At 30.6% G+C, this 25457-nt stretch overlaps 1 protein-coding gene across 1 annotated transcript in view; it reads right to left on the bottom strand.

The window, feature by feature from the left end:
- Nucleotides 1-25457, bottom strand: part of ath (ATP-dependent RNA helicase DHX33) — a 117155-nt gene that overhangs the window by 67228 nt on the left and 24470 nt on the right. The window contains exons 6-10 of the mRNA XM_085812780.1: nucleotides 24640-24757; nucleotides 24300-24398; nucleotides 21855-21940; nucleotides 20426-20511; nucleotides 6998-7080 (exon numbers count right to left, since the gene is read on the bottom strand). Of these exons, the coding sequence (XP_085668906.1) occupies nucleotides 6998-7080; nucleotides 20426-20511; nucleotides 21855-21940; nucleotides 24300-24398; nucleotides 24640-24757 (472 nt within the window). The remainder of the gene's footprint in view (nucleotides 1-6997; nucleotides 7081-20425; nucleotides 20512-21854; nucleotides 21941-24299; nucleotides 24399-24639; nucleotides 24758-25457) is intronic.

Genomic DNA, 25457 nt, shown 5'->3' with positions numbered 1-25457 from the left:
AGCATGATTCCTTGCAGTTATATATGAGATAAAATGTACACTGCTCAAAAAAAAAAGGGGGGGGACAGTTCTATATCTCCTGTTCTACTGAGCCGATTCACAAAAATCAAATTGCGTTCTTCATGTCTCGAAAGCGCGACTTAGGATATATATTAGACATATATATAGCACTATTCTAACATAGGAATTTTTACACAAAACCGGACTTTTTCTGAAATAACATACCAATTTTTTTCCATATTTCGATTCTACGACTCAAATTATGCCTTAATAACAAATTTTGTAAAATTTGGTGCAAAATTTACGGAGAAATTCAACAATTTATGTTGGCGCTTTTTATTCAGTTTGCACCAAAATTAGTTCACTTGGCGAACTTCTTAATATGTGGCAACCTATTTTCATTTCCATTTTTATATAGTGCGTGAGAGGAAAAAAAGACCCAATCGTTCCTTCTTTCAAATAATGTTCTTTATATTATATTTTTAATTATAACTGTTATAAACTTTAAGCAATTTTTTTCTTTTTCGAATTTATTTTAATTGTTTATGTTGCATAGTTTCTTTCGAATAACTGTTTTAAATTTTCTATATACTCATTCGAACTGCATAGTTTAAATCAAAGGTGCATCGTTTATTTATTTATTTTTTCAAATAGTTTTCTTTATATTATATTTTTAGTCATAGTTACTATTTTAGGTAATTTTTTAATTTTTAGACTTTTGTTTTAATTGTTAGTGTTGCATTGTCTCTTCAGATAATTATTTTAAAATTTTCTATTTATTCATTCGAACTAAGCATTTTAAATATATTTATTAATATAAATTTTCGGAATTTGATTTCATTTATTTGAATTGCGTTTCTTTTGGAAGAATTCTTTGTAACCCCGACTACGATGCATTTGAAAACTGCATATATTAAAAGAGAAATTACAGTAAAGCACAGTTAACACGCCTTTCAATGTTCCATTCAGAAAAGAAATATATAAATAAGAGATATGTATAACCGACATTTTAACTTAGAATGACTTGCATATACACTGCTTTAAACAGTTTTATCATTGTGCCCATTGCTTTACACAATTTTATCCTACATTTGGTTTCTTAAAATGTTATTCATTTTTAGTCAAATATTTTATTTTTGAAATCGTAAGAATCAAATATCATAAGATTAAAAAGTTTTAAATTAAAAAAAAAGTAGAAATACTAAATTTTACGCAAAAATTTATTTTTCCTTCTCTTTTTCTTCAGGCATTCTGCAATTATATTAAAAAGCATCCAACTTTTCGAAACACCTTGGTATTTCTGACAATCATTTTAAATAAAATTAGCGTACTTACCTTCTATTTCATAAAGGCCCACAAACGGCCGAGCGGTAAAGTCGTTGAACACTGGTAGTTCACTCTGGGGTTTGAATCTGGGTAAACGGGCTGGTTGCATGGGCGTTTTCGTGGATTTTCTCATGTGTAACATGTATGCCAGCTGGTTTCCCTTAGAAATTTCTTCACGAAGGCATCCTTCCTTTTAGGCAGATAGCCCTGCTTTGACGTAACTTAATAATCCAGTTCAATCCATTTCATCAGAGCCTTTATCAGTCTTTAGAAGCTAAGCATTCTGAAGGTATGAGATAAAAGGAAAGACTGGTTTCATCAAGAGGTTTTGGTTTATTTAATTATGACAAAGCACACTAGGGCTATCTGCCTAAGGGAAGGGATGCTTTCGTGGAGGACTTTCTAAGGGAAACTGTCTTCAGCGACTTTACCGCCTGGCCGCTGTTTCATCAGAAGGGGAAAAAAAACGTCTTTAGGTGACATCCACATACATCATTGGATAAACTCCTGAATCTTCAAATAATTCGATTCAGAAATCATGAGATTCTCTGTTTATGATACGATATGATGTTCTATAACGTAATTTAAATTTATACAACCATATGGTCTAAATCCAGTCGCTCTTCACTTTAATCTGCAATATCGTTTTTGTCTTTTCTGCTAACACAAGCTCAATTGATGGTATTTGCTGGTGCACACGTCCAAGTGTTTTCTCTTTGAATGCCTAAATTCTTTGAAGTATCCTGAAAGTATATTCAAAAGCGTCCAACTTTTTGAAACATCTTGGTATGTCTGACAGTCAAATTTCCCTACAAATTTTTGCTTACTTTTCTCCCTATTTTTTTTCTTTCCTTCTACAGTTATTTTCAGTGCTCACACAAGAAAATTAAAATTTGTCGATTGCTAGACTTCCATAAATTTTGCATTCTTGTCAATTTTTTTAAAATATCAATTACATGAATTGTGTTTCAAAGTTTAATTTACATGGTAGTTATAATTAAAGTTCCATTTTAAATTGGTCATAAAAGGTGTTGGCATTGGTTCATTTAATTATGGCAAAGCATGCTAGGGCTATCTGCCTAAGGGGAGGGATGCCTTCATGGAGGACATTCGAAGGGAAACTAGCTTGTATACACGTTACACATGGGGAAAACCACGAAAACACCCATACAGCCAGCCCGTTCGCGGTCATAAAAGGAAAACTACCGGACCAAACGTTATCACACTTGAGAATTGTGTAAAGGAGGTTATGGGAATTTATTTTCTGCAGGGGAAAAAAAAAAAAAAAAAAAGAGTTCAAAAACTCAACACCAGGGTAAAAATAACGCTGCATGAAATATTGTTAAATGAAATAAGACATGAAAACATCGGTTTAAAATGTGTTTAATCATTTCCGAAACGTGTTACAAAGCATGTTCAATGTAACGTCCAGTATTTTCTGAAAGCAAATTAAATCCTATTACTGCATTCTCAACAGCAGCTCTTAGCATATCAGGAGGAATGTTACGGAATGTGAGTGTATCACATTTTTCATTTCTGCCAAATTGTTTAGATTATCACCATAAACAGTGCTTTTGAGATAACCTCATAGCTAACAGTCACAGAGGTTTGAGGTCTGGTGGGAAGAGGGCAAGTGTTGGCCTATAAGACATTCATTCGTGAAATGTTTCCTAAGTAACTGTGTGGTGGGGCCAAGCCCTGCATAAAAATCATAGTATCTAAAATGCTACGTTACTGCAGTTCATGTATCACGAAACATTTTAACATTGACTCTAAGCGAGCTGCAATCACAGTAGTCCAGTTGTCGACTGCTATTCAGAGAAAAATGGTTCAGTTATGAAACTAGCTGCATTTTCAATCAGTATCTTCACGTTTTAGGGTCGAATTCAGGCTTCAAAAATTACAAATTAGCGATCTGTAAGAAAACGATTTCCAGATTGTACGCACTTGTGCGAGTGATTTGCGATCTCACATTTTCTAATCGCTAATTCGTGGTTTTCACGAACGAATTTCTCCCTTAAATGGATGGTACACTAGACTTTATCGAATTTAACACATTTAAATGGTAATTTGCTTACTTCAAAGTTTCTTAAGGGTATACAACATATTAAACCTGTGTAACAAAAAGTTAAGTTAGATTCCGACCCATATTTCTTTTAACAATATTGCATACAGTGCCATTCCCCCCCCTGGTGGTGAGGTTTTGAACTTTCTTTTTTTCGCAGAAAATAAATTCCCATGACGTCCTTTACACGATTACCAAGTTTGATAACATTTGATCCAGTAGTTTTCCTTTTATCACCGGTTCAAAGTGGAACTTTAATTATAATCACCCTGTATATTATTAAATTTTAAATTGAAGCTATGCGTTATATGTATACCATGTGTAAGATTTTCGCTTTTATGGAAAAAATAAAGAATCGAAGCAAATATACTTAGGATAATGGACCAAAACTGAAAACATGTCCCCTCCCTCCGAAAATAAAATATTGAAACTTCGACCTTGAATTTATTGGATTATCCGAAATATTCAATTTGACTTATCTTCTAAGTCCTAGTTCCAACAACAATTCCATCAAAAATTTCGAATTACTGAAGCTAAAATAAAAGGTTTAAGCAAATATTCACTGTATGTTAATAAAGTAATCAGAGTGGAATAAAAGTAGATTATAAAATTTACGCTGATGCAACTTTTTGTCTGACTGGACAACATGTAATGGAAGAGAAGGCTTGTAGAGATCTGTTTTTGACATGTCTCTAAAAGTAGATGTCATACTCCTTTTGTCTCTTCAATGTCAAAAAACTTTCCTTTGAGAGGCAACTTTAGTTTTTGGGAAAGAAAAAAAATCACAAGAAGACAAATTTGAAGAACATGCAGGACGATTGAGTACACATACTTATTTTCGGAACACAAGCGGTTCTCCGACTGGTTATTGAATAATGAAAAGATGCATTGTCATGCAATACAAAACATTTGGAATAAGTTTTCTGACTGAAAACGTAAGATTAAAAGTCATCTGCTTAATTCACAGTCATTTACAAGTCAACTACTCAGGCAATTGCAGTATCGTTTTGATCCTGAGCTTGTAAGACAAACCTAATATCACTGGATTTAAACACTTCTTTAATCTTCCGAGAACGTTCCTTCTTTAGCTCATATTCCAAGAACGTTAAGTGAATACAATTATTGCAAAAGCAATTGAATATTTATTTGCACTACGGCTTGGTAGTTTACTAACGAGTTAACAAAACTTAAATTCTGCTTTTTGTGTCTAACAATTCAACAATATTTTAAATATTTAGAAATAAAATATTAAATTGGAGATTTAATTGGAGCCTCACAAGTTGCCTAGCATTTGAAGATTGTTAAATTATAATTGTTTGTTCCGAAGTCTAACCCAGGCTGCATGGTTGGTTTTCGTAGTTATCTAGGTTCTCTTTACAAAGGTTCTCTATGAAAGCATCTTAACCAAATAGCCCCCATGTTCCTTCTATGTTCAAATAACCAACTAACCTAGTTTAAGCACGATGTAGCTTGCCAGTCGGGAATAACATGAAAGATAGGTGCCAATAATTGAATTGCTGTTACGGTACGCTGTTTCTAAACTTAGATGGTCATTCCTTAATTAAATATAATTGATTTGTAACTTCTACTAGAGCTGACGGTAAGAATTGAAGTGCAAATAAATAATATCGTGTGCAATCTTGATTAATATAAAATTAGAAATATTTGCATTCAGACATATATTACTGATGATTAGAATTCAGTTCTTGACAATTACATTCTAAAATAGAATTTTAAGGATATAACGAAAATGTGCTACGCATAAAAATACATTTTAGGATAAAAAACTGAGATGATTTTTTTAATGTTTAAAAACTTCTTAAATTCATTTAATAAACATCCTACTCTCATTGTTAATTGAATCCAGAATTGGGTGTCGTTTATATAATTATTCTTACTTGTCCACAGAACCTGCTAACTTATCCAGCCATTAAGTAGCTGCAGATCATTTCTACATAACCATTGAACTTCCATTTATTCGGTCTCTAGAGGGTTGTATGTTTATATCATAGTTTGACTTTTATAAAAATGATTATTCTAAATCTTACGTTTCTATAAAAATATATTGTGCTTTAAAAATATGGATGATAGTATCATCCGCTCTTTCAGTCACTTCATAAGCAACAGCTTGTTTAGAAATAAATTATGCAGTTAATGTCATAAAATATTTTTGTAAAATTCAAATAAACATCAAACGAAATTTCTCAGTTTTAGACAATTCGATTTAAAAGAAGTTAAATTAAAGTAGCAGACGATAAAACGCTAAAGATAAAAATTTACTCTTACAAATATTTTTTTAAAACAAGGAAGAAAGAGAGAAATTTTAAAAAATAGTTAAAAATTTGAATTATATCATCTATAATTTAAAAAAATAGCTTTTCATGTAGTATTAATAAATATTTATTACGCATTATTGAGGGAAAAAAATTCACATAATTAATTCTCCGTAAAATTTTATTTGAAATTTAATGTTAAAAAATAGCTGTGGCAATTCACTGTAACAAAAATCCATAAATCACATTTGGCATTATTATCGCTAAGAAAAAAAAGATGCCGAATTTCAAAACGCGAAAGAATGTATATTTTAGAAACTTTTGAATAAAAAAGTCTAATTCATAATTGCTGGTATATATGGGTAATCCTGTTTCTCCCCAAGGCCAAAATATGCCAATTCCCATTTCTTACCAAAGTAACTTCAGTACAAAACAGAAAAGGAGATGCACACCAATTTTGCTTTCTAAAATCTAGAAAATTTATTCAATGCCAATAAATAAGTCATTAAGCCAGACAGATTTTAAAGTGCAAATTTTAGATTCAACTCAGACAAATTACAAAATTCCAACAGCTATCACACAGAGTAACAGAATAAAGCATATTAAATTAATTAAAAATAATTATACAACATAAAATTTAAAATAATTTTAAAAGATGTACAGAAATTTACAATAAAATGAGATAAAATAAACAATCATTATTATAAAATTAAAAAAAGCACATTAACTGAAAATGCAAATTAATATTTATATAAATTTACAAAGATAATGACTTATATTTATATTATTTGCAAAATTATTTTATAAGAAATTACCTCGCATTAATATTTATATAAGGAGAAATATATGCCAATTAAATACAAGCAAAGAACTAGCAAATGAAGGGGGAAAACTATAAATGCAAAAACCCGATTTTTGTCACATTATGTGACAGTAGCTACCTCCTCCATTCCTGACCATAATATGCAGATGAATTAATTCATAGTCCATTTTTATGAATATTCTAAATGTGAGGTTAAGTAATTTTTAGCACTACTGCAAAATCTTCCAAAATAATCCTGATTACACTATTGTAATCATTTTCTGCTTGGATTAATAGTGAATAGGTTGTATTTTTAGTCTTGAGATAAAATTAAGGTTCACTGAAGATATTTGAAAGCTTAATAAACCATATGTTAACATGTAATAGTAATTTAAACAATATACTTGCAAATATTATCACCACAAAAAACAGCAAATAATTTACATGGAAGTAATTATGCATTCACCAGTTTCTCCAAGGAATATAAAAATTTAACACAAATAAAACAGTTACAATATGTAAAAATCTTACCAATGGCGCTGGTTTAAATGCTGCAGTCTGATGATCTGTTGGAAGTGCAGAATACAAAGCACAGGGAAGAATTCGCTTACAACCTAAAAATGATGAAACATGCAAAGAATTACATAAAAATGCTCTGTATGTGTTGTTTACTTTAATGATGATACATTTATGAAATAAATACAAAATAAAAAGGTTATCTATTAAAACCTGTCAAATCTAATCTTAAACTAATGGCAAATAAATCAAACTACTATGATAAAAACATAGAACTCTTTAGAAAAGCAGCTCCTAGCTGCAAAGGTTTTCATACTAAAAATGAGGAGATTCGAGTTATGTTATAGCAAGACGGCAGCATTTCCAAAGAACTACAAATTTACTTAAATTTGCTTTATACTGCATGATTCACATTACTGAACTATTTATAACATAACTGTGATGAAAAATATACTAATATTTCATTACATGTTTTAAATTTTATTTTCCCTGATTAATTTTATTTTGTAATTTTCTTATACTTTCATACTAACAAAATCTTGAGCACAGAAAGAAAGCTTTAATTTACCAAAAGACTTTTTTTAAACACAAGGAAAATAAAATTAATAATTAATGTACATACTATCATATGGATAACCATAAAACAATATTAAATATGAATATTAACTGATTAAACATTGGTTAAATCTTAATACGAAGTTCAATAAATATGTACAGTAGATGAACACAATTTAGTTTAAATACAATTTAATAAGAAAAATTATGCTGAAAATCAGTGGGTGTGGGGAGGAATGAAGTTAGCTTAAATTTAAGTTTCATTAATATAATTAATTTAATTTATTAATGAAAAGTACTACGCTGAGAAAAAGCTTAAAATTAAATACTGAAAGACTAGATGATCTACCAGGAGATCAGGAGATATGATGAAAAGCTGGGAATCTTATGATTAATTACATAAAATTTTTTAAAAATTCACTTCTGAAGAAAAACTTAGCATGATTTCAGTTATGAAATTTTTCCTTCAAATTTAATTTTTTGAATTAATATTAAAAAAATCCAAACATAAGATTCAGAATTAAATATAAGACAATCTAGCATTTCTGAAGATGTTGAGATACATCAAAGAAGTCTGATATACATGAGCATGATACACTAAAGATATTTATTCTACGAGAAAAGTAATTAAGTGATCTAAATACTATATTTTTAAAATAAAACAAATTAAATATGTTCTCTTATAGCAAAAAAATTAAGGCAAAAGAAATAAATTATCTTATTATTTTTTTAAATATTAAAATGTGCAAATAAGATGGGCATAGCCGATATGGTACTTAGAGAAACTACAACACATTTTCAATTAGTTGAAGTCAATGATTAAAAAATAGAAATAATAAGAATGTAAAAATATAATGAAACTACATCAAATTACATGAATACCATTTGCAACTGAGCATAAACTGAAGATTACATCAATTTCTAGTAATTAAATGAATATGTATTCAAGCAGTAAAAAATGATAGCTGAACGACAGAAGACAAAAGAAGAATCAAAATAGAAAACACTGCAAGTAGCTTAATTGTAATAAAGTATAAGTCTAAAAAGTAAACTATAAATATGCTGTAAATTTGTTAATTTTGTTAATATTAATTTTAAGAACAAACTTTTTGCAAAATCAGATATAAAAGACTTTTATTAGATTACTTTAATGACAAATCACTCAAGAACCATTTGCCTCAGAAATGCTTTTGTTTATAACTTTTTGTAAGAAAATGGTTTAAATTCACTAAGAAAAAAATCAAGTAGATTGCATATTAAATTAACTCCTGCATTGAATTATTAGCATTCTACAGCCTGCTTGCTGCAAATGATGAACTGAATGATTCATTTATCATTCTAAAACATACCCAGAACAAAGGTTAAGGCATGCAAAAGGAATAAAAAAAGTTTACTACCATCCAAAAACATACATTATACAGCACTTAGCTATTTTTAAATGTTTAATAAAGCCTTAAATAATAGGCCAAGCTACTTTGAATAAATTAAAACTCGCGTACAATGAAAAACTTTAGGAATTTCAGAGAAACATTTCATCAGTTCATATGACATTATATCACTTTAACATCTCCTTAAACTGCTCCTCACTTTAATGTCTTTCTCATATCTTTTCCCATGTACTGATTCATTAACATAAAAGAATGAAGTTCACCCATGGATCCATGATCGTAGACTGCTAAGTGTCACTGTGTGCCCAAATGCACTTTATGATTAAGCTTAAAGTGCAAAAATAATTTTTATAATAATATTTGGGTTATTGCAAAAAATTTTATTAAATATTTAAAAGTCACTTTTTATAACACAAAAAAATACACGACTTCCTTGTACAGAATATTCAATTATACACATTTCATTTAAACTTATTTCTTCAAATTTCATTAGAGATATATTTCTCATTCAATTAATTCAATTCTCACTTTGCAACAATGCAAAAACACATAAAAACCTCAAAATATTTTTGTTAAAAATTGAAATATAGAAAACAGAAATACAGTTAAAACAATTTAAAGAATAATTTTTACAATTAAAATTAGAGTTCCTATGCAAAAACAAGTAATTCAGCCAGTGGACAGGAAGGCAGTTTTTTTGGTGCACAAAACTGAAAATTTACTTTTGGTTCCACTTGGCAAAAAAACACTGAAGGCGTAGAAACCGACTTAATTTGTTGTGGACGTTATGCTGAGTCAATATATGGGATAATTTAATAACTTAAATGATAATTCCAGAATGGATTAAGCATGATTTAATTCGAAATAATAAAAGAAGACATTAATTTTGTTGTTGCGAAGTTAAGTTTCTCTAGATTGGCAAAAAAATCCACTATTCTGCTAAGTTCCAAATGCGAACAAATATGGCTACTATGGTAAAAAAAGTAGGCTTAGCCACACTAAAACAAATTTTAAATGGTTGATAATTCTACAAGATTTGCATGCAGGTTAGCCAAAGGCATAAAACCTTAACCGAAAGATAAGAACAAGATAATTCAATAATTTTATTGCACAATTTACCAACAGACAAGAATAAAAAAAAAACTGAGCTCACTCAGCCAAGTAACAGAGTCAGTGTGTATATATATATATAATATATATATATAATCATGTACTTTAGGTACATTATATTTTATATATATATAATCATGTACTTTAGGTGCGATACAAGAAATAAAAAAAACTGAGCTCACTCAGCTGAGTAACAGAGTGGGTGTGTATAGTATATATACAGGGGTTGGACAAAAATATGGAAACACCTTTAAAAAAACATGTTTCTTTGCTTAATATGGTGTAGGAAACCCGTTGGCATCCAAAACAGCTTGCAGTCTTCTCGGAATGGATAAATACAGTACCTGTATGTTTGCCAAGGGAATATTATACCATTCTTCCTGCAAAACGGTGGCAAGTTCAGATAACGATGTTGGCGGTGGATAACGAGAACGCACTTTCCGTTCCAATGTAGACCACAAAGGTTCGATAATATTCAGGTCTGGTGACTGTGGTGGCCAGGGGAGATGGGACAACTCATCCTCGTGCTCCGAAAACCAGTCCTGGACAATGTGAGCTGTGTGAACAGGGGCTTTGTCGTCTTGGAAGACACCATCACCATCGGGGAACAAAGTTTGTACCATGGGATGAACTTGATCGGCCAAAATGTTCACATGAGTCTTGGCAGTCATGTGCCCTGACACAGTTATCATGGGGCTAGCAGAGAACTACGATATGGCTGCCCAAACCATAACAGAACCTCCGCCATGTTTCACTCTTGGCAACAAGCAGTCTGTATTATAGGCTTGAGATGGCGTTCTCCAGACGTAAACTCGGCCAGAAGTGGGAAACAATGTGAAAGAAGACTCGTCAGACCATATTACTCGCTTCCACTGCTCTATAGTCCAGGCTTTTATGACTTAAACACCACCTTTTCCTGTTATGGGCATTAGCATCCCTGATGAGTGGCTTCTCAATTGCAGCACGGCCAGAAATTCCCTGTTTATGAAGCTCCCTTCTAATTGTTTTGGTACTCACAGGGTTCGGTAACATAACATTCATTTCAGCAGTAACTTTTGCAGCTGTGGTCTTCTTATTTTTCGTTACAATTGCCCTTAATGATCGTCTGTCACGATCACTCAGGACACATTTTCGTCCACGCTGTGATTTAGCAGATGATGTTTTTCCGCTTTTCAAATATGCGGAATAAATCTTCGATACAGTACCTCTTGAAACACTAAACACCTCCGCTACCTTACTTACGGAAGCACCTACCCTACGTGCTCCAACAATTTGCCCACGTTCGAAGTCTGTTAACTCTGACATAATGCAAAGACAACCTCACATAACAGTACTCCGACAACAACTGAACTGTTTAGCACATTTACGAAGTTGTATAGGTGGCGTCAGTAGTCAAAAACGCCAGTGCCACCTACATATTTCATTAAAATCAATCTTTCTTTTCAAACATGCATTTCACAAGGTGTTTCCATATTTTTGTCCATCCACTGTATATGTAAGATACAACAAAATATGATAGCTGTTTCAAAAAAATAATTGGCGATCTCAAAATTAACATTCTAAATTTGGTGATTTGCCCCTAAATTCATCTCTTCTCACAGGTTCCAGATTTTTCTATCTTACGTAACGTTTTAATGCAGATGCCTCTTGTCCAATCAAATTAATTGTAAACCAAAACTCTGAACTGAAACTTTTCCGACTCCTACCCTTCTTCTGCTGAAATACTCTGAAACATTCCCCTTTTCCGCATAGATCTCCTGCTGGCAAGATGTTTTTAAACCATGCTGCTTTTGCTGCTTACTTAAGATAACGTTCTAATTCAAAATGCAATTTATGTATTCAAATCTAATTAGGAAACATCTTGTCTGAAAAAGGATGATTTGATATGCGTGAAAAAAATAAAGATTATGATTTTTCAAGATACGTTGTGCTAAATTGCGTCATCATGCTCACTACGGTCTTCTCGGTCATCTACACAGTATCGTGAGCTGTTAAAGTTCCCGTGTCTTCATCTACGCATTTTAAAATCATTACATATTTATAAAAAGTCAAGACAGGATTAAGCTAGCGCAAGTTTTCCCTGATGGTCTTCGAACTCTGCTGCCTCAAATCTGGTGTGCTTTGAAATCATCGAGTATCTGCAAGTTCAAAATCAAAAAGTATTTCAAATCAAGGCCAGTGCCGCAACGTAGTGTAATATGGTTAGTGGTTTTCGCTCGCTCCGAATATTCACAGTGTTTATTAATTTTCAATCATCTAAAAAGAAAATTAAACATCCAAAGTGCTTTGAAAAGGTCAGCAACCTCAACAGCGAAATGTTGAAATACTAAATAGTATTTTGTTCTCTTTTGCATGTTTAGTGCTTTATTTGGCAATTTCTTCATGTTCAAAGAATGCAGTTTAATCAAAAGGCCTCAAATGTGATAGTGAAGTGGTATTAAGTTCCAAAATGAGTAAATTGCATTTTAATTGACTTTGTATTATAAGTAATTTTGCATTTATAAGTAATTGCATTGTTTTACAGTTTATTGATGGCAATGTTTTGTTTAAATCATTATAGAATCAAAGTTAATAATTCAAAAATTTTATGATTTATTTAAAATGTAGTTTTTGTTATTTCTGAATTGGGGAAAAAAAGTATTGAATTTGATAAAAATTAGGTAAAGAATTTGAAGGTTTTACTTAGGGAAGGGTACTAATATGAATAAGATTTTTGTACTACTGTTTAAATTTCTTTGAATTTACATTTTTTAATTTTTACTATGTTTTAAGAAGGAAATTATTGTTTGAAAATTTTGAATTGCAGGTATTTCTTTAATGTTTTCAAGATAAATGTTGAAGGTTCTCACCTTATGAAAAAATATACCTTTTTTTTATTAAATCTAAATATTTTTATTTTTTCATAAAATAGAGTGTGTTTTTAATATTTATAACGGAATGACAGCAGTTCGAAAAAGGCTAGTTGCCTCTATCGAATGAACGGAGGCCTTTTCTACAGTAAACTGCTAATTGGCAAATCTTTTGGCCACTGGTGAAGAATAAACACCAGTTTGCTCACTGATAAACCAATATGATGGATATGCTGGTATTTAGAGAAAGCTGCAGAGTCTTCAAGTTTTGTAAAGATTAAGTAAATTTTAAATGTCTTAATAATAATGAAAAGTTTGAAATTTGTTGTGTTTATGAATGATGTGTTACAAAATTTTTATATTTTAAAATACCTTCCTTAAACATAATTCTGGAAATTCTAACAAATAACATGAAAGTTGGCATCTTAATTTGTATTATAATAGAAATATTTTCATCAACAAAACTTGGTAAGACTTTTATTTGAACATTTACTTTGTGAAAAAAATTTTTTTAATTTGTAGAACTATCAAGAACTTTACAAAATTTCATTGGACATGCTTACCTCAGAACTCTATAAATTGTTTTAAAAGAACACAGCGCTAAAATTAGTAATTCAAAATTTTATGACTTTCAATGAAATGTCAAATTGAGTCAAAATATCAGTTAAAATTTTATAACAATTTTTTGTTTAAAAGTTAATATGTTTTGTATTTTCAAAATTATATCTTTCTCATTTTGCTGCCTAATGCTTCTTCTTCCACCCTGTTCACCCAACTTTTCTTTTGAAAGGGCGGATATGTAAGATATAATAAAATATGATAGCTGTTTCAAAAAAATAATTGGCAACTTCAAAATTAACATTCTAAATTTGGTAATCAGCTCCTAAATTCATCTCTTCTCACAGGTTCCAGATTTTTCTATCTTACGTAACGTTTTAATGCAGATGCCTCTTGTCCAATCAAATTAATTGTAAACCAAAACTCTGAACTGAAACTTTTCCGACTCCTACCCTTCTTCTGCTGAAATACTCTGAAACATTCCCCTTTTCCGCATAGATCTCCTGCTGGCAAGACGTTTTTAAACCATGCTGCTGCTGCTTACTTACTTAAGATGACATTCTAATTCAAAATGCAATTTATGTATTCAAATATAATTAGGAAACATCTTGTCTGAAAAAGGAGATTTGATATGCGTGGAAAAAATAAAGATTGTGATTTTTCAAGATACGTTGTGCTGAATTGCGTCATCATGCTTTACACTTTGCCACTACAGTCTTCTCGATCATCTACGCAGTATCGTAAGCTGTTAAAGCTCCAGTGCCTTCATCTACGCATTTTAAAATCATTACATATATATATATTTGAATTTAACAAACATTCTCTATTCGTAAAAAGCAAATTTTAAATAATGAAATTTAATGCAAACAAGTAACTGATAATTATTGCTGCAAACTAATCTACAATATCATTTAAATTCTGAGAGCATATGTAAATCAAGTGCAAGTTGTGGCCAATTGCAACCAAAAAGGTAGGTGCACAACTACCTACATGTTATAGCAGTCCTATATACAAAATTTCAACATTCTGAAAATACTCATTTTTTAGTTATGCGAGATACATACAGCTCATAATTTTCTTATATTTTTATACTAAGAAAATCCGGAGTACTGAAGGAAAGCTTTTATTTACCAAAGTACTTTTAAGTATGTTGAAATCAAAATTAATATATTAATACACATAATATGTAGATAAACTTAGTAATGTATCATATATTGATGCAAAACAAAATTAAATAAAAATATTATCTGATTAAGCATTGGTTGAATCTTCATAAGAAGTTTTACAAATGCCTACAAAACATTATAACAATTAAAATCAAATCAAATTTAATAAGAAAAATTATACTGAAAATAACAAGGAGTGAGGAGAATGAAATTTGCCCAACATAAGTTTTATTAATTCTGTTGGGTAGAGGCGAGCGAACGTTTTTTCTTATGCGCATGCGTATTAATTATGATGGCGCAGCTGTCTCTTCTACCGACACATCCATCATTCGAGCTTCGAGCGTAGGGAGATGCTGATATGTTATTTGCTGTGTGATGCTCAATATGATATCCTGTGTGATATTTTTATTCATTATTCATGTAAATAAAGTGTGTTGTCCTACGATGGCTTCTTTACTCTAAATATTGGCCTCTGAACAACAAATGGTAGCAGCTCCGTGGTTTTGTCAAGAATTGGATATAAAATACCAAGTCGAAACCAAAAGTGTCTTAGTGGAAGCTAAGAATGGAGAAGTGGAACGTTCCCGAATTAACTGGAGAGAACTATTTTATTTGGTCATTGAAAATTAAAGCTGCCTTATCACTGAAAAGACTTGACTTGGTAATTTCAACAGTAAAACCAGAAAATTTAGACGAGAAAGATGAAAGATTGTGGAATGAGAAAAACACTGACGCCGTAGCATATATAAAACTTTCACTATCGGATCAACAGGCGCTTCAGTTCTCCACAGAAGAGAATGCAAAAATTCTTTGGGAAAAAATAAAGTCAACATTTACGGGAAAAGCCGAAAATCGAAAAATAGATGCTGGTAATGAGTTAAAAAATTTAGAAATGAAGTTGCATGAGTCGGCTAATGATTATATCGCAAGAGCGAGAGGAATAGCAACTAAGTGCCAATCGCTAGGCCTAGATGTATCTCCTCGGGAACTGGTGTTTTACACAGTCCGTGGACTTCGTGGAAAATTCTCTCGAATTAGGGAAATTGTAAAAACTCAGCGTGAAAAAACAATTGATGAAGTACTCGAAATACTCCGTGAGGAAGAGTCCATTCACAATTCAACGAATGGGAAACGACCTGATGGAAACAACGCAGAGGCGTTCATATCAAGAAGAAATAAAAACTATAAGCTAAGAAATTGTTACATTTGCCGACGACCTGGTCACATCGCGAAGGACTGCTATTACAGAAACAAGAATTCAAAATGTGAGTTATCCAAAGGTAACAAGGACAGAAAGAAGTCGCAACCTACGAGTGTGAACGTTTCATCTCGTTCTGATGAAAGAGAAAGTGATTTTGCTCTTCAACTTACGCGTGGAAAAAATGATGAATGTGATAAAATTTGGCTGCTGGATAGTGGTGCAACCGGACACATGGCAAAAGACTTCTTTTGGTTTCAGAATATTACACCAGAGGTGAGGGAAATTTACCAGGCAGGTAAACACTCAAAAATATATTCAGAAGGTATTGGTACTGTTAAAGCAAAAGCTATAAATACAAAGAATTCTAGTTTTATTAATTTAACTATTAGTAATGTTAGTTATATTCCTGATTTAAGAAATAACTTATTGTCACTCACTGCCTTAATGGATAAAGGATGTAAAATTGAATTAAGGAATAATTCTGTATTAGTTTTTAGTAGGTGTAATGAATTACTTTTTAAAGCATTTAAGAATAACGGTAGGCTTGAAGTTAATTTAGAACCATATTATAATTCTGAATCTTGCATTGCTAATGATTGTACTGATAATAATTATGAGCTTTGGCATAGTAGATTGTGCCATTTAAATCCAAAATATATGCTTAAAATGAAAGAATACATTGATATTAATGATGTAAGTGATTTAAGTGTGAAACTTGTGACATAAGTAAAATAACTAGAAAAAGTCATCCAAATATTGACATTAATCAGAGTTCAGAAATTTTAGAATTAATTCATTCGGATCTATGTGGCCCTGTTCAAACTGAATCAATTGGTGGGTCTAAATATTTTATGATCTTAGTGGATGATTTTTCTGGAATGTATTTTACTTACTTTCTTAAAAGTAAAAGTGAAGTGTTTGATGCATTTTGTAAATTTAAAGCTAAGTATGAAAATTTAACTGGTAAAAGAATTAAACGTTTGAGAACAGACAATGGTGTAGAATTTGTAAATCAACAATTAGATAATTATCTTGCTAATTCAGGTATTTTTCATGAAAAAACAATTCCATATAACAGTGAGAGTAATGGGAAAGATGAACGGGCAAACAGAGTTCTTTTAGAAAGAGCTAGGACATTACTACATGAGAGTGAGCTTCCGGTAAAATTCTGAGCAGAAGCAATTAAATTTTAGTACTCAAGTATCAAATTTAACACCCCGGAAAGGAAAAGAAAAAATTCCTTTAGAAATTTGGACTGGTAAAAAACCCAAATTAAACTATCTAAAAAGGTTTGGATGTGTGGCATATTTTCACATTCCGAAAGTGATGCGAAACAAATTTGACATACCAGGGAAAAGAGGGATAATGTTAGGATATGCTAGAGAAAGAAAAGGATATCGTATTTATGATATAGCAAGTAATAAAATAATTGAAGAACGATCAGTTAAATTTAACGAATCTTTAAAGGGTAGTAATTATATGGGAAAAAATAAAACCTTAGAAACTTGGGATATTGAAGAATTAGAAAGAAAGGGAAATGAATTAGATCAAAAACCACACCTCGAATTGGTTGTTACGGAAAATACCCAAGCAAGCGAATATGATGACTCATCGAATTTCGAAATCGCCGACATAAGCCCCGTTGTAGCAAGGGTGATGACAGGGGAAATGAAGTCCAAACATCTGATAGCTATGAAAAAAGTAATAAATATGGAAATGAAATACCATTAAGATGATCCCAGAGGCTCAAATCAAAACAACTAGCGTCAAGTAGTGGGAAATAGTAGAGAGGCCTGAAAAAACAAAATTAGTAAAAAGTAAGTGGGTGTATACTTTGAAGGAAGGAGACTCTGGGGAAGTAAAATATAAAGCGCGATTAGTAGCGGCTGAGTTTAATCAAATAAAAAATAAGGATTACACCGAATCATATTCACCAGTAGTTAACATTGAATGTTTTAGATTATTGCTTGCTCTTTCAGCTAAATTAAACTTGACTGTTAAATTTTATGATGTAAAAACAGCGTACTTGTACAGTGACTTAAACGAGGATGTGTATATGACTCCTCCACCTGGTTGTAAAAAACTGATTGGAGAAGGTAAAGTATGTAAATTGAAGAAAAGTATTTATGGGTTGCCTCAATCTGGTAGAAATTGGTATATGAAAATAAAAAATGAATTAGAAAAACTTGGGCTGGTACAGTTAGCATCTGATAATTGTATATTCATTTATAATGATACCAAAAACATTTTTATATTGTGTTTGTATGTTGATGATTTAGCTGTATTCTGTAATAATAAAGAAATGCTTGAAAATATTGTTTCTAAAATAAAAAATGTAATTTGAGTTACATGAAAATACTAATTCAAAATTTTTAGGAATGCAAATAGAAAAACTTGAAAATGGTATATGTTTGTCTCAAACAGAATATATTGAATCTTTATTGACTAAATACAATCTGGAAAATTCTAAAGCAGTAAAAACGCAATCGTTAAAGGGGCAGATAAAGGTTTTTCATGTACAAATGAAAAAATTGAAGCAATTTTGTATCAGGAATTAATTGGGGAACTTTTATATTTAGCGAATAGAATGCGTCCTGATATATCATTTGTAACAACTTATTTGTCACAATTTAATCATGTACCAGAAAAAAGGCATTTTCTTTTGGCTAAAAGGGTATTAAGGTATTTAAAAGGTACAAAAAATAAAAAACTTTTCTATAGCAATGATTTTGGAGTTTTAAATGCATATGCTGATGCTAGCTGGGGAAATGCAGAAAATGGTAAGTCATTTTCTGGTGGTACTATTTTGCTAGGTGATTCATTGATTTCTTGGAAATGTCGTAAGCAGAGAAGTGTTAGTCTGTCTACTTGTGAAGCAGAATTATTTTCTATTTCTGAAATTTGTAAGGATATTATTTGAACTGTAAATTTATTATCAGAATTAAAATGTAAACAATTTTTGAATGGTGCAGTGGTCTTGAATACAGACAGTCAAGCTGCCATCCAGTGGATCAACTGTGCAAGATCTACGAAATCCAGACACATGAACTTACGTTTCCATTTTATGAAGGACTTAACAAAGGACAATGTTATTAAGCTGGAATATTCACAAACTGATAATATGATTGCAGATTTTCTTACTAAGAGTGTCAGTGTAGAAAAATTAATGTATACATTGAAAGTAATTTCCTTAATTTCTTAATGTAATGTGTTATATATTGTTTGTATTTCATTTTTGTATTGAAAAAATGTTGCTCGCAGGAGGGGTGTGTTGGGTAGAGGCGAGCGAACGTTTTTTCTTATGCGCATGCATATTAATTATGATGGCGCAGCTGTCTCTTCTACCGACACATCCGTCATTCGAGCTTCGAGCGTAGGGAGATGCTGATATGTTATTTGCTGTGTGATGCTCAATATGATTTCCTGTGTGATATTTTTATTCATTATTCATGTAAATAAAGTGTGTTGTCCTACGATGGCTTCTTTACTCTAAATATTGGCCTCTGAACAACAAATTCAATAAATTTGATTCATAATGAACATTTTCCTCATCATTTGAACATTTTCCTCATCAATATTTTTAATAAAGTCTAAAAATAGAAAACTAGGAGAATCCAGTTCCCTATTAAGTGATCAGAGATATAATCAAAAAGTCACGGCAGTAGGCACTCAATCTTTAGTGACACCTCACTTCCATGTCACATTTGATACAGTGGGCTTATGGAGGAAATATGAAGTGTACCATATATGATATGCTGGAAGTAAAGTGGTTAAAGCCATCTTTCATAGCTAAGTGAATTTAATTTCATACAAAAATACCTAAAAATTTTTGTAATATTTACATAATCTTTGCACAATTTGTTATTATGAATGAAGTGCAAAGTAAATAAAAAAATTAAATACTGATAATTAAAATTATCACTGGCAAGTGATAATGAATTAAGTAAGGCTCATTTGCTGTAGGCCCACACTGTTTAGTTTATGGATGGCATTACGTAAATTCCTTAAGCTGCTATGGTGGTTGAATATCTTCAAATTGAGGATACTATACAAATAGACACTATACTCATCTGGCCACAATCCTCTTAGGCCTATTTAAGATATTCCTGACTAGCAAGTTGCATCATGCAAGTTCCCTTTATGACCCTCCACTGGATCTGAATCAGGTCTTAGAAGAATCTCATCCCACAAGATTTTTAATGCATGTTTTAAATGATGTATGGAAAAACAATGGGAAGTGTTCATTTTGGCACGAAGAGATCAAATACCTTATTAAGTAATTACATATTAAAGAACAACAATGATGTAACCCCCCTTTTGCCTTCTCTTGTTCTGTGGTATCACTTTTTTAATGAAAATACTCACAACTACAGTTTTGGTCTAACAGATTGTATGATTAAGTAGACAGATCAGCTGTCTCAGAAACTTGTTATAGGGTATTTAGTTATTACACCAACATTTCAATTACTTTTATAACAACTTAGAATGTTTTATTATTTTACTAGCAATCTGTCATCATTCAATTTTTACAGCAATGAATCTTTAGAAGTTAATATATTACATATTTTGTAAATTATATGCTGATAATAATACATGATAAAGCTATAGAGACAAACCTAAAGGCAATTCAAGAGCAACTTTTTTGCTTTCAAGTACCATGGAATCAATTTCCTCTTGTCCAGTACAAAAAACTAAAATGTCCCTATAAAACAGGAATTCAATGACAGATAGTCATTAACAAGTATTTACAATACACAGAGCTTATTATATATAGAGAGAGACAGAGAAATTTAGAACAAATTTTTCACAATGACCAAAAATTTTAATTCAAATAAATAAATCATGAGAAATGGCCCAACTCAGGTTTGGATCTATGCATTCTATTACTAGGCAGAGGAGGTTCTGTGTCCAAAAGTAAGGCTCATTTGCTGTAGGCCCACACTGTTTAGTTTATGGATGGCATTACGTAAATTCCTTAAGCTGCTATGATGGTTGAATATCTTCAAATTGAGGATACACACATACACAACACTTACCACTTATTAAAATCACTTCCAGTCAAACATTATTTGAGTTTATTGAATGGTTAAGTTTAACAGATGGTAATTTGTGTACTACAAACTGTGATATCAGTTTTACACTTTCCAAGCAAAATAGTCAGTAACAAATAATTTATTAATTAATCTAAAAATAAAAAGTCTGAAAGCTTTCAGATTTTATATTACGCCCAAAGAAGCTTTTTTTTTTTTTTTAATGTTTTGTGCATCACCTTTATTTATTAAATATCATGTTCTTCACACATATCTTTAGAACTTCCGATACACAGCCTCACATAGAGATTTAAAAAAAAAAAAAAATTGTACATTGTTGACATAGCTCCCTTTGAAATCGTTGAGCTTCTTAATCAAAAACTCAGAAATACTTTAATAGGAAATAGATAATAAAACAAATTCCAAATTTGGGCTTCCAGATGCCCATATTCAGATCAATTCTTAATATAGGTATTCAAGAAGAAATTCTCACTCATTTAAAGTACCTCTAAAAGATTTTTTTTTTTTTTTTTTTTTTTTGTTAACTTTAAGATAAGGAAATTCTACCTCTGAAGTATAGTTCCAACAAAGAACTCTGAAAACAGTGTTTCACGGGTACAGGGACTGGGGAAAGGGAATTTTGGTTAAACTCATTTTGCTGAAGTATTATATATCCGAACAATACAATCATGGTCCACAATATGTTAAATAAACTATGAAAATACTAGTAGGATAATCTTGCACTGAAGAATCAGTCTTTTGCTAATCTGAATTTAATAAGCAGCAGTTTTTCTATTGATTAGTATACATCTGTTTTAGATTCTGAAAATTTAAATGTAATAAGTGGTTGAATTTATTAATCAATGAATTTAATAAATGGCAAGTACTGTATAGATACACATATATACAAACATGGAGGTGTGCCATGTGAAGAGCTATGGTTGAAATTAATTAACAAACAGAAAATATGAATTATTTAAAATAGAATAGAAACAATACCAAAATAAAAACTAACCCATCATCTTCATTTTGGTGAATTTGGAAAACAGTAACTAAAGCTGAATGTACATAATCTTCCTGTTTTGTTTGAGAATTTAATATCTATAAAAAATAATTGAGAACAGAGAAAAATTTAATTCATAAATAAAAGTGATTAATATTTCAAGTAAATGAAATTACATGTTTTTCACCACAAAAAATAACTATAACATTAAACATTTTAAGAAGAATTTGTCTATATTTTGCAATACATTTTTTTCTAAATACACTTCTCAATCAATAATACTTTCCATTTAAAAATTAAAATTACAGATATATACAAGTTCAAAAAGCTATATTTTTAAATTTCTCTTATTTAACATTCTAAATAGTTACTTAACAGAAAATGTACTTAGATTTTAGGAGTTTAAGATACTGTAATACACAAAATTATATAACACATGGAAATGATTGAAAGTACGTAAGCTGGATTCACCAAGCAGAAGTCTCACTTAGCCTTTAGCTCTATTTTAATTAAATAACACCAACAGCTGAAAAATACTATTTAAAAGAAAACTATATAATAAAGATATTAGTTTTCATATGTATCAATATAAAATATTAAAATAAATATGTACATAAAATGGAGTTAAACCTGTATATATATATAAATGAATGTTTTATAGAAATATACAGTTTAATTCCAATCTTTATGAAACTTGCCACACTCGACCTTCAAAACAAGAGGAAGGTCACTGTCTATATAAGATTTCTCAAAAACAGCTCATGGGTTCTGCACTCTTTATGTACACATATTTTACGCTAATTTAACAAAATTTTTTATAAAAACTCAGCAATTTAAATGCTTTGCATTGCCAATCATTCAGCTAAAGTATAAAATATTTCATTTTTCATGCATTAACATGCATGTTGCTGCATTATATGCATTTTCTTTGCTTTTTTTTAATGAATTTGTCATAGTCATGTCAAAGCATTACTTTCGCTATAAAATCAATTATACCACCAAAATGAAAACTGATTACTCCAGCATGAAAGAAAAAGGTATCAAGAGCTTCAGACACAAATAAGCAACCAAAAGCAAGAATGGAAAACATGTGAGTATGCACTGTTCAAGCCCATTTGTCTGAAACAGATGAACAGGAAGCAAGACTAAAAAAACAATCGAGTAAGAACTGCTCAAATCCGTTTGTCTGAAACAAATGTGCAAGTGGAAGCAAGACTGGAAAATGTTAGAGTACACACTGCTGAAGCCCGTTTGTCTGAAATGGATGAAAAACAAGAAGCAAAACTGGAAAACATTTGTGGATCCACTGCTCAATCCAGACGAACATTGCGAACTGATTTAAATCTTGGTGCATTCCATTGCGATGCTAATTACGATTATAATCTTCATCCAAATGTGGTCATTGGAACGATGAATAAATTATGTGTTATGTGTGTATTGCAGAGTCCTCCATTTCAGAATGAAGTACTACGAACTGCGTGGGTGGAAAAGTAAAATTGCTAGAATTAAACTCATCACCCAAACCATTATCAACCTTGGTACCAGATGACACAAGCCCATGCAAAATATGCATAAAGACAAAATTTCATAACAGAATTAAAACAGAAACACATTCTTCCCTTTCAGTAGCATTGCAATGTATGCCGGGTAACAGCTAGTAACTTTATAAAATATACCACACCTCTGATCACTGAATTCTTATCAATCGAGGAAAGTAGAAATAAAAATATCAAATTCTGTTCTTCGCTTTTTTATAGCAAATAACTGAACACTGTATACATAAAGATACAATAATTACATAGTCTGTGAAAACTATAATAATTCAACTGCAGTTTTTGAAAAAGGATGTAGTTTTAAACTATTTAGCATAAATGACTGTTTTGATTCATATTATTTCATTTAGTTTTAATATATAGGCAGAATAATACTTTGTTTATCACCATTTTCAAAGTCACTAATAATTTCAAATGAAAATTAATTACATGTATAAATGTATAAATAAAATAAGAAAAATAAGGATCCACACATAAATTCAACTTTGTCGGGATATTGCAGTATATTGTTATTGGAACTAAGTATGCTAAGTATGTTAATATGGTTCAAAAAAAGAAAATCTAACAGCTCTTCAAATTAATTTCTTTGGTAAAACACAGAAAATCTAACATATAGAAAATAAATTAATTTATCTGTCAGCTACTTAACACATAACACTTTCCCCCAAAAGATGGGCAAGGTGTTACAGAATTATATACTCTTCAGCATACCTTGAAAGTCTAGTTAAGATTTACTCAGCGCTTCGTTTTCTCTTATCAATTGATAAGAAATACAACAAATTGTAATACATATCAATTACAATACAGATTAAACTACATACATTATAATTTAAGAGATTTCACACAATTTATCACAACTTATTACTACATTAGATAATACATAGATATGCATGCATATACACACTTGTATATTATATTCCCGACCACAGACGACATATGCAGGTGCATCATCAAAATATTTTGAGAAGGGACCATAATCTAAAGTAGCAGACATAACTATTATCTGGAAAAAATGAGGAAGAAAAATTTCACTTCTGTGCTATCTTGAAAAACTAAATAAAACATCTAACATTTCTAGTCGTAATTATAACTCAATTACAATAATTTACAGGTAATTAAATGAAATAAAAAGAAATATAAAAAACTAAAATAATAATAAGCAATGAACAATACATAACAATTCTATAGCTTTTAAATCTTAAAAGTGTACACTTGAAAGCCTTATAGGCAATTAAATGTCTTACTTTCAGTGGTAGCATTTTTTGCTGTTCTCGTAACTTTTGAGCTAATTTCACAATCCCCAAAAGAATGTCCATGCATAAAGTTCTCTCATGAGCCTCATCCAAGATTATCACACTGTAACTAAAATGATATACACTTATATATATAGATATGTCCCAACCAGAAAACATTTTCATGCATTAAAATTAAGAATAAATTTCCTTAAATGAATAGATTTTACAAAGCAAAATTAAATTATTTACTACAAGATCTAACAAATTGTCTCACTTAGAAAAAAATACACTTCTGCTCAAAGATGAAAAAAGTTAATCCTTTTATTTATTTATTTATTTATTAAAAAATCAGTCCATTATTTTGTGGCTATGCATTACTATACAGGAAATTTATTTTCGAAGCCATACTGAAGGTAAAATAAAACCAAGTTGTATTATTTATTCTCAACTTTTAAGTTTTAATATGCCAGCCACTATATGCAGAAGTAAATAATCTGGAAGCCAATTCAGAAGTAATTAATGCACAATACTTATCTGAAACATAAACAATATTTAATACTGCTGTTATCCTATACTGAGACTGTTATTCTATACTTTGGAGTGAATGAAACTGTTTTTAGGTACCATCATGATACAGGATTCGTACACATTTCTTTAAATAGAAATTAAGGTCTTTTAAAGACCACCAATATAAAAATTTAAGGACCTGAATAAATTAAAGCAATTATAACTATACAACTGCCTTTCCACTTATAATATTATTTTTTAAGAATAAAACAAAACTATACATCATTATTATTAAACACAATCTAAAAGCCATAATGTAA

This window comes from Stegodyphus dumicola, chromosome 3 (genome assembly GCF_044657685.1).
Source record: "Stegodyphus dumicola isolate Sdum_Otavi_A_Nest chromosome 3, ASM4465768v1".
Taxonomy (NCBI): domain Eukaryota; kingdom Metazoa; phylum Arthropoda; class Arachnida; order Araneae; family Eresidae; genus Stegodyphus; species Stegodyphus dumicola.
Note: the sequence above shows the minus strand (reverse complement) of the source record. Positions and strands in the feature narration are given on the sequence as shown.